Source organism: Cetorhinus maximus, chromosome 13 (assembly GCF_964194155.1).
Source record: "Cetorhinus maximus chromosome 13, sCetMax3.hap1.1, whole genome shotgun sequence".
Taxonomy (NCBI): domain Eukaryota; kingdom Metazoa; phylum Chordata; class Chondrichthyes; order Lamniformes; family Cetorhinidae; genus Cetorhinus; species Cetorhinus maximus.
Genome location: NC_135891.1, coordinates 37,412,761 through 37,426,100, shown reverse-complemented (window position 1 = coordinate 37,426,100; position 13,340 = coordinate 37,412,761). Strand labels below are relative to the sequence as shown.

At 42.6% G+C, this 13,340-nt stretch overlaps 1 protein-coding gene and 1 long non-coding RNA gene across 3 annotated transcripts in view; one reads left to right on the top strand and one right to left on the bottom strand.

Annotated features, from left to right (window-relative positions):
* The window catches only part of LOC144688552 (uncharacterized), a 65,358-nt gene extending 63,712 nt beyond the window's left edge, over window positions 1-1,646 (top strand). Inside the window, exon 3 of the long non-coding RNA XR_013578437.1 lies at window positions 1,351-1,646. This is a non-coding gene — a long non-coding RNA (uncharacterized LOC144688552). The remainder of the gene's footprint in view (window positions 1-1,350) is intronic.
* hnf4a (hepatocyte nuclear factor 4, alpha) overlaps window positions 1-13,340 on the bottom strand; it is a 95,023-nt gene that overhangs the window by 7,308 nt on the left and 74,375 nt on the right. For both annotated transcript variants that reach the window (XM_078555276.1, XM_078555277.1), the window contains 3 exons: window positions 9,034-9,121; window positions 8,758-8,910; window positions 2,091-2,327 (listed from right to left, as the gene is read on the bottom strand). In XM_078555276.1, coding sequence (XP_078411402.1) covers window positions 2,091-2,327; window positions 8,758-8,910; window positions 9,034-9,121 — 478 coding nt within the window. The remainder of the gene's footprint in view (window positions 1-2,090; window positions 2,328-8,757; window positions 8,911-9,033; window positions 9,122-13,340) is intronic.

Here is a 13,340-nt window from a genome sequence, read left to right as displayed (position 1 = left end):
CCTTCCAAACCCACAACCACTACCATCTAGAAGGACAAGGGCAGCAGATAGATGGGAAGACCACCACCTGGAAGTTCCTCTCTAAACCACTCACCATCCTGACTTGGAAATATGTCACCTTTCCTTCACTGTCGCCGGGTCAAAATCCTAGAACTCCCTTACAGCACTGTGGATGTACCTACGCCACATGGAATGCAACGGTTCAAGAAGGCAGCTCACCACCACCTTCTCAAGGGCAACTAGGGATGGACAATAAAATGCTGGCCCAGCCAGTGAAGCCCACATCCCATGAATGAATATGTACCAAACACTGTTTCCTGGTGAAACAGTTATTTACTTTACTCATTCATGGGTTGTGGGCATTGCTGGCTAGGTCAGCATGTGTTGCCCACCCCTAATTTACCTTGAGAAGGTGGAGGTGTGCCACCTTTTTGAAACACTGCAGTACATGTGGTGTAGGTACATCTACAGCACTGTGAGGGAGGAAGTCCCGGGGTTTTGATCCAGTCACAGTGCACAAGCGATGATATAGTTCCAAGTCAGGATGGAGTATGACTTGGAGGGGAACTTGCAGGTGGTTAAGCAGAGATGAAAAACATCCTACCTCTGCTTTCCATGTATCTGCTGCCCTTGTCCTTCTAAGCAGTAGAGGTTGCAAGGTGCTGCTGAAGGAGACAAGTTGCTATGGTGCATCTTGTAGATAGTAGACACTGTTGTCACTGTGTGTTGATGGTAAAAGTCGGGAATGTTTAAGGTGGCGGATGCTTGGAGTCATGCTTGCGGACTGAATGGAGCTGTTCCGCAAAGCAGCCAACCAGTCTGCGCTTGGTCTTCCCAGTGTAAAACTGCTTGACTGTGTGCAGATACATCTGTCCATCACAGTATTGGTAGGAGCGCCCAGCGCAAAGTCCTTGTGGAGACCAAGTCCTGTTTTCACATAGAGGACTTGTCCTTTACAGCCTTTTGCACTCAAGATTGAGTTCAATAATCTTAGATGATATCCTCTTCTCGCATTGTGTTTTGCTTTTCTTGTTGGTTTATTCTCATTTGTTTCTCTCTTATTTCCTTTGATTTTAGATGGTAGCTATTCAGCATCCTGCCAATTACATCTACTCTAGCCACATCTTTTGTTTCTTTATTTGGCCCATTACTAATCCACTTAGCTTAGTACTACAAAACCGTTCGTCATTTAAACTCTCCTGCCCTCCACCCCTATCACAGAACATCCCTTTTGTTCTTTTGCCCACAATCTCCCTTACACTTACTCAAAACCTATTACATTTCTAACTGTTCTCAGCTCTGATGAAAGGTCACAGAACTGAAAATTTAACTCTGTTTCTCTCGCCATAGATGCTGCTGGACTTCCTGATTAACTCCCAAAAGCCTGTCCACCATCTACAAGGCACAAGTCAGGAGTGTGATGGAATACTCTCTACTTGCCCGGATGAGTATAGCTCCAACAACACTCAAGAAGCTCGACACCATCCAGGTCAAAGCAGCCCGCTTGATTGGCACCCATCCACCATCTTCAACATTCACTCCCACTACCACCAACGCACAGTGGCAGCACTGTGTACCATCTACAAGATGCAACACACCAAGGCTTCTGTGACAGCAGCAATTTTTAAATACATGACTTCTACCACCTATAAGGACAAGGGCAACAGATGCACGGGAACACAACCACCTGCAAGTTCCCCTCCAAGATACACACCAACCTGACATGGAAATATATCACCGTTCCTTTACTGTCGCTGGGTAAAAATTCTGGAACTCCCTTTCTAACAGCACTGTGGGGGTACCTACACCACATGGACTGCAGTGGTTCAAGAAGGTTGCTCACCAACACTTTCTCCAGGCCAAATAGGGATGGATAATAAATGCTGGTCTAGCCAGCAATGCTCAGATCCCGTGAAAGAATAAAAAAAAAGAAAAACTACTGCAAGCATTTGCCATTTTTATTTCACATTGCCATCATCTGCAAAATTTTACTTTTGTGCCAATTCTAATCTTGTCCTTACCTTTGACATGAGTTTTACACTACACTGTGGGGTAAATCTCAGTCAATTTTGTTTAAATCTTTTCCTCACCTCCCAGAAGCATCTCTTGAAGAAGATTGTCAATTTTAGCCATTCCAAAGAGTTTAACAAACTGGATTTGCTCAATCATTTGCCAGGTGATGCTCTGTAGAGTGGGTAGCAATAGCAGCAGCTCTCCAAATCGACCCCGAGAATCATACTGTCTGTCATTAATATAGTCCTCCAAACTGACTTGTATTTGGAATCGCATGCGTTTGATTTTGGCAGGGTTACTGAGTCCTTTGGCATCTGTGGATAGATGTTAGTTCATCATTTTAAAATTGCATTATTCCACCCAATTTCTTTGCCTTGAACACACAGGTATGAAGGAGAGATAATCTTGATTTATAACGATGCATCTTCCTCATATGACATTTATTCAAATATATTTTATTTGTTTCACGATAATTGCATTAGCACATTGGGCTGGATTTTGTGCTGCCCCACCAGAGGGGTGGCCTTAATGCCCTTGGGCCTATGGAAGCCCTTAAGTGGCCAATCAATGGTGTTTTATCTGCGGAGGGTGGTGCCCCACACCATGCAGGAAGCCTGGCAGCATTAGCAATGGCGGGCAAAGGGGGGGCCCCTAATGTGGGTCTCCTGGACCCATCAGAGGCACCATCCCTTCAAGGTCAACTCCCCCCGGCCAAAGAAAGGAGAGGCAATATAAAATAAAGGATACAACTTTAAAGGGAGTGCAGGAGCAGAGGAACCTGGGGGTTTAAGTACACAAATCAGTGAAGGGGGCAGAAGGGGGTCTGAGAAAGTGGTTAATAAGGGGTACACGATCCTGGAGTTTATAAATAAAGACATGGAGTACAAAAGCAAGTAAGTTATGTTAAATATTTAAATACTGGTTCAGCCTCAACTGAAGAATTTGTCCATTTCTAGGCACCACGTTTTAGGAAGGATTTTTTTTTCTATTAATTCATGGGGATGTGGGAATCACTGGCTAAGCCAGCACTTATTGCCCATCCCTAATTCCCTTGAAAAAGTGGTAGTGAGCTGCTGTCTTGAACTGCTGCAGTCCATATGGTGTAGGTACATCCACAGTGCTGTCAGGGAGGGAGTTCCAGGATTTTGACGCAGCGAGAGTGAAGGAACAGCAATATATTTCCAAGTCAGGATGCTGAGAGGCTTGATGGGGAACTTCCAGGTGGTGGTGTTCCTATGTGTCTGCTGCCCTTATCCTTCCAGATAGTAGTGGTAGTGGGTTTGGAAGGTGCTGTCTAAGGAGCCTTGGTGAGTTACTGCAGTGTATCTTGTAGTTGGGACACACTGCTGCCACTGTGTGTCAGTGGTGGAGGAAGTGAATGTTTGCGGATGTGGTGCTGATCAATCGGGCTGCTTTGTCCTGGATGGTGCCAAGTTTCTTGAGTGATGTTGGAGCTGCACTCATCCAGGTAAGTGGAGAGCATTCTACCACACACCTGACTTGTGCTTTGCAGATGGCGGACAGGCTTTGGGGAGTCAGGAGGTGAGTTACTTGTTCAAGTTGCCTAGCCTCTGACCTGCTCTTGTCGCCACAGTATTTATCTGGCTAGTCCAAATCAGTTTCTGGTCAATGGTAGCCCCCAGGATATTGATTGTGGGGGATTCAGCGACGGTAATGCTATTGAATGTCAAGGGGCAATGATTAGATTCTCTCTTGTTGGAGATGATCATTGCCTGGCACTTGTGTAGCATGAATGTTACTTGCCACTTGTCAGCCAAGCCTGGATATTGTCCAGGTATTGCTGCATTTGGACATGGACTGCTTCAGTGTCTGAGGAGTTGCAAATGGTGCTGAACATTGTGCAACTATCTGCGAACATCCCCACTTCAGAACTTATGATGGAAGGAAGGTCATTGTTGAAGCAGTCGAAGATGTTTGGGCCTAGGACACTACCGTGAGGACCTCCTGTAGTGATGTCCCGGAACTGAGATGATTGACCTCCAACAACCACAACCACCTTCCTTTGTGCTAGGTATGATGTGAAGGCATGGAGAAGGTGCAAACAAGATTTACCCAAATGGTTCTAGGGATGAGGAACCTGAGTCACATGGTGTGATGGCTTTTGACCCAGACTGAGCAAGGAAAATGTGTAATTTGTTTAAAAAGATGTGGAATCTGTAATTGTTTTAAGAATGTTTGAAAAAGTCTTTTAAGAGCTTGCATCAATTGTAAAGGGGTCAATTGTAATTTTCTTGGATAATAAGAAATACTGGTCCATGTAACCTGGTGACCCTTGACCTGGAAGCATTATCAACCGGTAGAAAGTTAATGCAGAGCTTATGTGAGGAGAAGCCAACAAAGTGCAATAAAAAGGTAGGTTTCTGTTCGGTGGTAAGATGAAAAATAGAATTCCAGAAGATATCAGGGAAGAAATGTACAAGCGAGCTAAAAGGAATTGAATCCTGAAAAAGGTGTAAACAGCTCCAGCATGCGAAAGAGCTGAAAGTTTGTATCTGACGACTAGATTGTGAACCAGCTGTTATTGATCAGTTGGTTGAAAAGGAACTCTGGAAAACTACGCCAGTAGGGCTAATGTGACCCAAGTGAAATCGGCTCGCTAGACGTGCCCTGTGTCAATGGTAACTGTATCTGGGGATCTTGGATGGAATACACCTGCTGGTGAATGTGACACGAGGGTTGAATAGATTGAGGTGGGAAGACTATGAGATTGTACATGGTGCCACATTTTTGTGGTAAGCGATATAAATGCTTGTAATCTTGTGAAATAATCTTTGTTATATCTGCTATTGAATGTGTAAATTATAGTTCATTCCGACTAATTTGCCTGTTAATTTATGTTTGTCTTGGTTCTGATTTGCATTAAAGTAAAAGTTACAAAAGTGAAATCTTGTTGGTAATTTCTTCATTTGAGGGTCTTTTGGTAAATTTGGTTATTTTGGTTCACAATTCCCCCTTGGGGATCCTAACAGTGAATAGATTTGAGAATCTGGGGCTGTTTTCCTTAGAGAAGAGAAGGTTGAGAAGAAATTTGATAGAGGTGTTCAAAATCATGAGGGTCGAGACAGAGTAGATTGAGAGAAACTGTTCCCATTGGTGAATGGGTGAAGAAACTGAGGACACTGATTAAAGGTGAAAGGCAAAAAAACCAAACTGTGACATAAGCAAAACATTTTCAGGCATCAAGTGGCTAGGATCTGGAATGCATTGCCTGAGGTAAAATGGAGGCAGATTCAATCATGGCTTTCAAAAGGGAATTGACTAATTAGTTGAATAGAAAAAAATGCAGGGCTATGGGGCAAAGATGGGGGAGTGGTACTCTTCTGGAGACTGGCACTAGAACAGTGGCCCAAATGGTCCCCTACTGTGCCTGTACCCAATGTGATTCTATGTATGAAGTATTGAGCGTAATCAACCACAAGCTGAATCAGGCAGGTATCAAAGCCAAATCTAAGTCTGTCCTTACAAGCCCATCCCAGCAAAGGTCATGGACAGTGATCAGGAATTAAGGAATCTGACTGAGGAAAATCATGGTGTTCCTCCCACTGTCCCAACTGAGATCAACTAATCAGGTAAAACCAGGGATGGAATTTGCAATCTTCCTGGTATGCACTTCCTGGTATGTTTTTCACTGGGTTTGCTGAACCATCTGGAAAGTTCAAGAAGTAAAAATTCAATGGAGATTTGAGAAGTTGTTAACTCGCATTCTCATCCACACTTCCTAGCAGTCAGTTACACTTTGATTTAGTCAGAAATCTCCTGCCTTCCCATTCAGTTGAGAATGGTAGATGGTCTGGACTGAGAGGAAGGTAGTTTGAGAGGATTAAAGTTTTGGTAACATTTTCTTCTAAAGCAAAATATTTTTGGCACTATTTGCAAATAGTGCATCGGCCATAAATGATAATTGGGAAAATGTTACATTAAACAGCTGTTGACCGTGACTTGTGTGAAAATGTCAGCTTCAGGATGCCTTCGCAAATTATCATTGATGCAAACATTAGTAGTTTTACATTGATGTGGAGCAGTTCTTTAATGTGTATACCCTGGCATTCATGCTTTTATACTCAGCATGTAAATACTGATCTTTTATTTGTTCATCTATGAAGCAGAACCTAGCCAATATAAATACTCTACCATACCTAATCTCTCCAAGCAGCCCAAAGGAATCACATTATTTTAAATGTTAAACATTTGTCTTGACTCTTCTTTTGCATTATAATATATCTAATGTGATAATGTTTCCTGGGAAATTATTTCACATATAAGAACTTGTTAATGTTATATGTTTTATATGTCATTGGGAATTCAGCCATTATTGGCCTGGTTATCCTTTTATCTGCCCCTTATAGTCAGTGCTGTCAATAAAAAATGTTCTTAATTATTTAAAGAAATAGAATAAAGCCTGAAATTCTACGGCAAATCTCTGACAGAACCCTACTGTACCTTTAGCAGGGACAGCCACGGACTCAGTCTAGACCCCAATCCTGGCTGGTGGGTGAAAGCTTTGAATTAGTCTTAACTCACCACTTTCAAGTGATATTGAGAGGACAGGGCAGTGGATGGGAATTCTGAATGTCAGTGATCCTAAGCTCTGGCACTCTTTTTGGACTGGCAGAACTTCAGGAACTACAGGCAACATATTTGGCCTACAAGAAACTAATAATAAAAACAATTGGATAAAGAAAACCCTTCAGCACTTTTGATCCGATTCTTCCTTATATGTAGCCCTATATACAATGTATGGCTTCACAAGTGCCTGGTAGTGACTTTAAGAGGATAATTTAGCTTTATAGTTCAGCTGATACTAATGAACTGTTTGAACTTCAATAGCTGTTTATTCACATATATGTAGAAAGTGGATGCTGATAAAGGTTATGGAAAATCACATGTTTTTCCAGTGAAATCTACATGTACAAAATATGATATCAACTCATTTAAAGCGTTTTTATTTCAAATGAATTTAATGGGTTAGCTTAATTATGAATCACATTTTTATGTGCAAATGAACAAAGACAAAAGCTTCACATTTGAAGTACAATGGTGATTTTCGTGGTATAACTTGGATAATTGTTTTTTTTATCTCATTCACAGGATGTGGGCTTCGCTGGCTAGCCAGCATTTATTGCCCATCCCTAGTTGTCCTTGAGAAGGTGGTGGTGAGCTGCCTTCTTGATCCGCTGCAGTCCATGTGGTGTAGGTACACCCATAGTGCTGTTAGGAAGGGAGTTCCAGGATTTTGACCCAGAAACAGTGAAGGAATGGTGATATATTTCCAAGTCAGGACGGTGAGTGACTTGGGGAGGAACTTGTAGGTGGTGGTGTTCCCATCTATCTGCAGCTCTTGTCCTTCTAGATGGTAGTGGTCGTGGATTTGGAAGGTGCTGTTTAAAGAGCCTTAGTGAATTCCTGCAGTGCATCTTGCAGATGGTACACACTGCTGCTACTGTGCATCGATGGTGGAGGGAGTGAATGTTTGTGGATGTGGTGCCAATCAAGTGGGCTGCTTTGTCCTGGACGGTGTCAAGCTTTTTGTATTGTTGGAGCGGCACTCATCCAGGCAAGCGGGGAGTACTCCATCACACTCCTGACTTGTGCCTTGTAGATGGTGGACAGGCTTTGTGGACTCAGGAGGTGAGTTATCGTCACAGGATTCCCAGCCTCTGACCTGCTCTTGTAGCCACTGTATTTATATGGCTATTCCAGTTCAGTTTCTGGTCAATGGTAACCCCCAGGATGTTTATAGTGGGGGATTCAATGATGGTAATGCCACTGAATATCAAGGGGCGATGGTTAGATTCTCTCTTGTTGGAGATGGTCATTGCCTGGCACTTGTGTGGCGCAAATGTTATTTGCTACTTGTCAGCCCAAGCTTGGATATTGTCCATGCCTTTGGACATGGACTACTTCAGTACCTGAGGAGTCACGGATGGTGCTGAACATTGTGCAATCATCAGCGAACATCCCCACTTCTGATCTTATGATGGAAGGAAGGTCATTGATGAAGCAGCTGAAGATGGTAGGGCCAAGCTTAATACAGAGGGAATAACCATGGGCATATAAAAAAATTGAAGCAAATCATCGTATTCCTTTATTTATTTGCCAAAATTCTCCTCTCCCCAGGTTGTTAGCACTCCAATTGTTACCCTGGCTCAGATAAGTTGACAGGGCACAGACACTCTGGTGTGTATAGTGCAGTATTATTAGGCACTGTCTTTACCCAATAGGCCACCTGGAAAGGTTTATGATTGTTTTGATTTTGTTTTATAAATCTATTTAGGGGGAATTGCCAATTTTATTGAAATATTTTTAATATTTTATATTTGATGATTACATTAATATAATATTTAGTTGACTATTGTTTCCCAATAATCAGCAATAGATTATCATTTTATAACATTGCATTGACTTGTACTACAATTATTAACGTTTCAGTGTAAATGTCATTGTGAATCCATGACATGGAACACTGACCACGAGTATGTGCCACCACATCACACTGACACTTTGTGAACTACATAGTACATGTACAAAGAGAATGAATAATTTCATGGCAGCAGTGTTATCTTCAGGATCACTCAGCTGTCACTCTCTCAGTTTATGAAAGGCTGAATATTATTTCCAAATGCCCATTATCATATATGCAAAGCCTTTAAAACTTTGTTATTGCTATTCCGTGTAATAGACTATAATGTTGACATTATTTTGTTTCATGTGCCTGTTACCTACCTGGATCAAAGAAAACAACTGCTTTCAAGCAGGCATATTCATTATCATCTATCTGCAGGTCCTGAAATGTCTGAACCAGTTCATCTAGAATTCTAGTTGCTACACGGTTTATCTCCAGCTCTGGGCAATTGCGTGGGATGATATAGTCATTGCCTTTAGAGAAAAAAGACAACATCACAGATTTTAGGGATATTTCCCCAATATTTTGATCAGACTTTTTATAGTTCAATAAAGGAATTTAAAAATATAATAATGCAATCTAAATATTAATTTTACCTAAGAGCAGAACATCTTTGTACATCATGGAACGCTTTGCAGCCCCAAGCAGTAAATGCTCCCCAGCGTGTGCTCGCAATAAAGCAACCTACTCAAATAACACACAATTATTAATCACCCTTTATTATTCCTAATAAACAGCATTTTTGATTACTATAAAAATCAGTGAACCTTGCTACTGAATATCTCATTAGCTTCCTTGAATACACAAATAGTCGATGATTCATTTCTCTTAAAATGATTTTATAGTCTTTGACTCACCAGATTCATAAACTAGACATCTTAAAATTAGAGCTAGGCCATTTCGGAGTGAAATCGAAAATACAAACTCAGATAGTAGTGGAAATCTTACACTTTCTTCGCCAAAAGACTGTGGGGTCAACTGAGATTTTCAAGGCTCAGATTGGTAAATATTTGCCAGTTATGTGTATCAGGGAGTATAGAGGGTAGGTGGATAAATAGATTTGAAGTACAACATCAGTGATAATTGAATTGCATGTCAGAACAGGCTCAAGGGGCTGATTAGTCTAACCCTGCTCTTATGGGAGGAAGCCTGTGCTCTTGCTGGTGCCGAGCTTGAAGGTGGGAAGGGCATGTACTTAGGCAGGATGGTGGCACACCTGAATCCCACTGCCTTCCCTCCTCTGCCTGAATTAACTTCTGGGTAGGAAGGCCCATAGTCGATCTTCCGCCCTGCTGCCAATTGAGGCTCTTAAGTGGCTAATTAATGACCACTTAAGGGTCTCATCCCACCGCTGCTGGGATTAACCTAGATGCTGGTGGGCCTGTCACCATGTGGTGTGCACAACAGCTGCTATCCTGCAGGCAGCTTGTCACTTCTGTGGGGTGCGGTGTGGGGAGGGGAGGTGGGAGGTGGGGTGGGGTGGGGTGAGGTGGGGTGGTACAAGTGGTCCCTCTGTCAAAGGCACTTGGTGCCTGATCAAGGTAGTGGATACTGGCAAGCCGGGGGGAATGCTGAAAGTCACCCCCTAGCCCTTGCTTCCGACACCCCTGTCCTTCTCTCCCCATGACTCCACACCTGTGACACCACCACTCCCACATCACTTACCTTTGTCCTGGGTTGCTCTGCGAGCCTGAGACTCGGGAGGGTATTCTTCGGGTAGCAGCAACAGCCTCCTCCGTGGCACTGCTGAGTGCAAGAGCTACTGGTTTGTGATTGGCCAGCAGCTCTTACTAAGCAAAACTTTTACCCCCCCCCCCCCACCCCAGGGACCTGATTCCATAGGGAGTCCTGCCCAGGCCTTCCGGAAAAGAGGCAGGTGAGACCCCCAACGCCTCAACAAAGTTCCACCCTATGTTTCCATAGTGAAACATGCTGTAAAAAAGGTCTATTTCAGTGAAAGAATAGTGTGGTGACATGGTATGATTTCATAGACTTTGCTAACCGTTTCCACTAATGCCAGTCCACACTCAATTTAACTTTCTGTTAAAAGTGCACTAATTAAAAAGTCTCTCTCACTTCAGGCTTAGCTCTTAGAACAGCCTGTGCTGAAACTTCACCACTTTGGCCCCTTGGGAACAGATAGAGCATCTGTTGCAGCACAAGCTGTTCTAATTTGAGCTTCTTCCCAGTGTTCTCTCCATCCAAAAGGCCGACTCAGTTTGATCAATGGTTTAAATGGTTCTCCTGATTGGTGCATGAGCTGATACAGGAATATGCTTATGCAGTGACAAAATCATTGTGTTCACTCAGCATGGCTTTTCGTTTTGCAAGTTCTTTTTAGCACCTGTTTTAATATATCCCTTTCATACCATGTCAGTTAGGGATGTTTGACAGTGCAGTAATGGCATCCCATTTAAAAACTGGGCATAATGCAAACTGCTCATTCCAGTACACCTAACATGGTTGCAATTATGGCATAATCATCTCTATTCAGATTTTTTTGTTAAAGACTGATTTCCTTCTTCACTAAATAATTCAAACTCAAAGTTTTGAAGTTGTTACATCAACTTCTTCTTTGTCTATGGTCACTGGTTTAGATCCAGCACTGAGCTTGCTGGGTCCAGGCCAGCTGGGTAGAGATGAATTACTGCACAACATATTTGACCAAACTTGCTGAGTAGGAAAAGCAAATAAATCTCGAGCTGCTTATTATTTTGGGAATGGGGCCATCCATCAGTTAAGCATTGAAGTAGGAAGTGACAAGGAAGAGCATGATCCCCTTGACTGTGTTTTTGTTTATCGTGATATAAGCACTAACGAGACAGAGAGAAATTTAATAAAAGATAAAAAAGGTAGAAAATCTTATACAGTGGCCTAACTTAATGTATTTCTAGAGTTTAGACCTAAAGTATAGATAGGATAAAGTCTAATGTATTACTGAAATTGTTGGAAATGAGACTAAAAGATTCTTCTGGCCAGGTGCTCTTCTGAAAAGGTGAAATAAGTTTCAGAAAACTGGTGTTAACTAGTTCTTTAGAACAGAAATGCTGAGGTGTTCAACAAATCATATGCTTAACAATGAGTGACTTGATACTTTATTTGTCCAGTGTTAATGTTTCTCACAACTGTATAAAATTTAATGTTAAACTGCTAACAATGTTGTATATAACAACAAAATGCTTAAACATTAACTCTAAGGAAGAATATCAATGAGGCTAGTTTTGCTCTCGCAGTGGGTTTTATATGAATAGCGCAAATGACAGATTTAGTATTACCTGAGGCTACCTTTTAATTGTTTTAAATTTTCTTTTTGATTAATTCATCCATCTTCAGCTTGCTTCACACTCTCATTCTATTTCCTGAACAAGAATGCCCATGGCAAACCTTCTCCCAATGCTACTCTGCAACCACTGCCTTGTCAGTATGAGAAAATGGTCCAGCATGCAATTAGCATCTCCCCACAAAAATATGAATGAATTTGGGAACTCAGCAGGGGAACAGGAGGGAAGGCAAGGAAGGGGACCAGATCTGTAGCCTATCAGACCATGTCAGCTCTAACTTATTATACAGTTAGTTTTCATCAGGCATACACTGTAGCTTTATCATAACTTTCAAGTTCTTTTAACTCCATTGAATTCAATTGTGGTGATGTCTGGTGATATTCAAGCCAAAATTCTAGTTGAGACAGAGTAGGGATTTTACAATGATGAATTTTCAGGTAGAAATTAGCTTTAGGGGGAAGGCCCAGATTTTCATTATGACGGAGGGATTCTCGTGACAAAAGTCCCAGAAAATCTAAGTCCCACCCCTGGGCACGGCATTTCCTATTTTCGCGGGGGTGGGGCTTGAGTTGGGCCAGGGTTCACACATGTGTGGTTTATGGAGGCAGCAGCTGGTCTTTTCAATCATCATCTGCCTCTGCTGAAGTGGGATTTTAATAGGCCAGGAGTGTGAAGCTGAAGTGTGCAGATTAGACCAGGTAAGAGGAGGGCTGAACTTGGTGGATTCATTTGGATAGCCCCTTTGTATATGGTCCGGGGACACTTTTGGGAGAGGTAAAACACCCTTTGGGATTGTATAAAGTAAATATGATTGTGCATAAAAAGTTCATAAACTCATTGGAACTGTTAAGTTGTCAAAGAACTGTCAACAAACTGACAAGCTGTCACGGAACTGTACAGCTGTCAAAGAATTGTCAAAGGATACTAGGTGAGTTGGCATGCAGGGGTTAAGGTGGTAAAAGGAGTTGTGGATTGGCATTAGTTGGTACTAAGTTGATATAGGGACTGTAAAGGGCCATGGGGGTGTAAGGGGCATTGGGGATATGAGGGGCTATAGGGGGTGGTTGGGGGAATAGGTGGCATAGATGGGGTATGGCGAGTGTGTGGTGAGGGGATGAGGGGGGTGAGGAGTGGAGGCTGGAGTGCTGTTTTTGTTTAAATCTTTTTAAAAAAAAACTTAAACAAACTGCTAGAGCACAGCAGGTGGCCTTCTGCACAGCCCGCCTCCACACCCGACAGCCTCTGCACAAATGATGGGGACGGCAGGCCCAACTTCCAATCCAGCCTGCCCCCCGAATGAAAATCGCATCTGCGAGTGCCCATTTTTAAAGGTCGGGTTTGCAGAGCCAGGAATTCTCCCAGCTCTGCACATCTGACCCGGGAATGAAAATCTGGGCCACTGAGGGCCTGAAAATACATGGTCCTGTATCTTGGTTCTGGTGCATGTGTGAAACCTCCTGTGGTGACAGTGGTGGACTTTGCAGGGTCGGGGATGTTCCATATTTTACATTCTAATAGCGGGTTGATGAGATGTGTGGCTGAAGAGAATTAGTGTGCTTTGCACTTTTTGCGTGCTGTGCTTTTCATTTTCAGCCTAGACTGTTGGCTGGCAGCAATTTGAA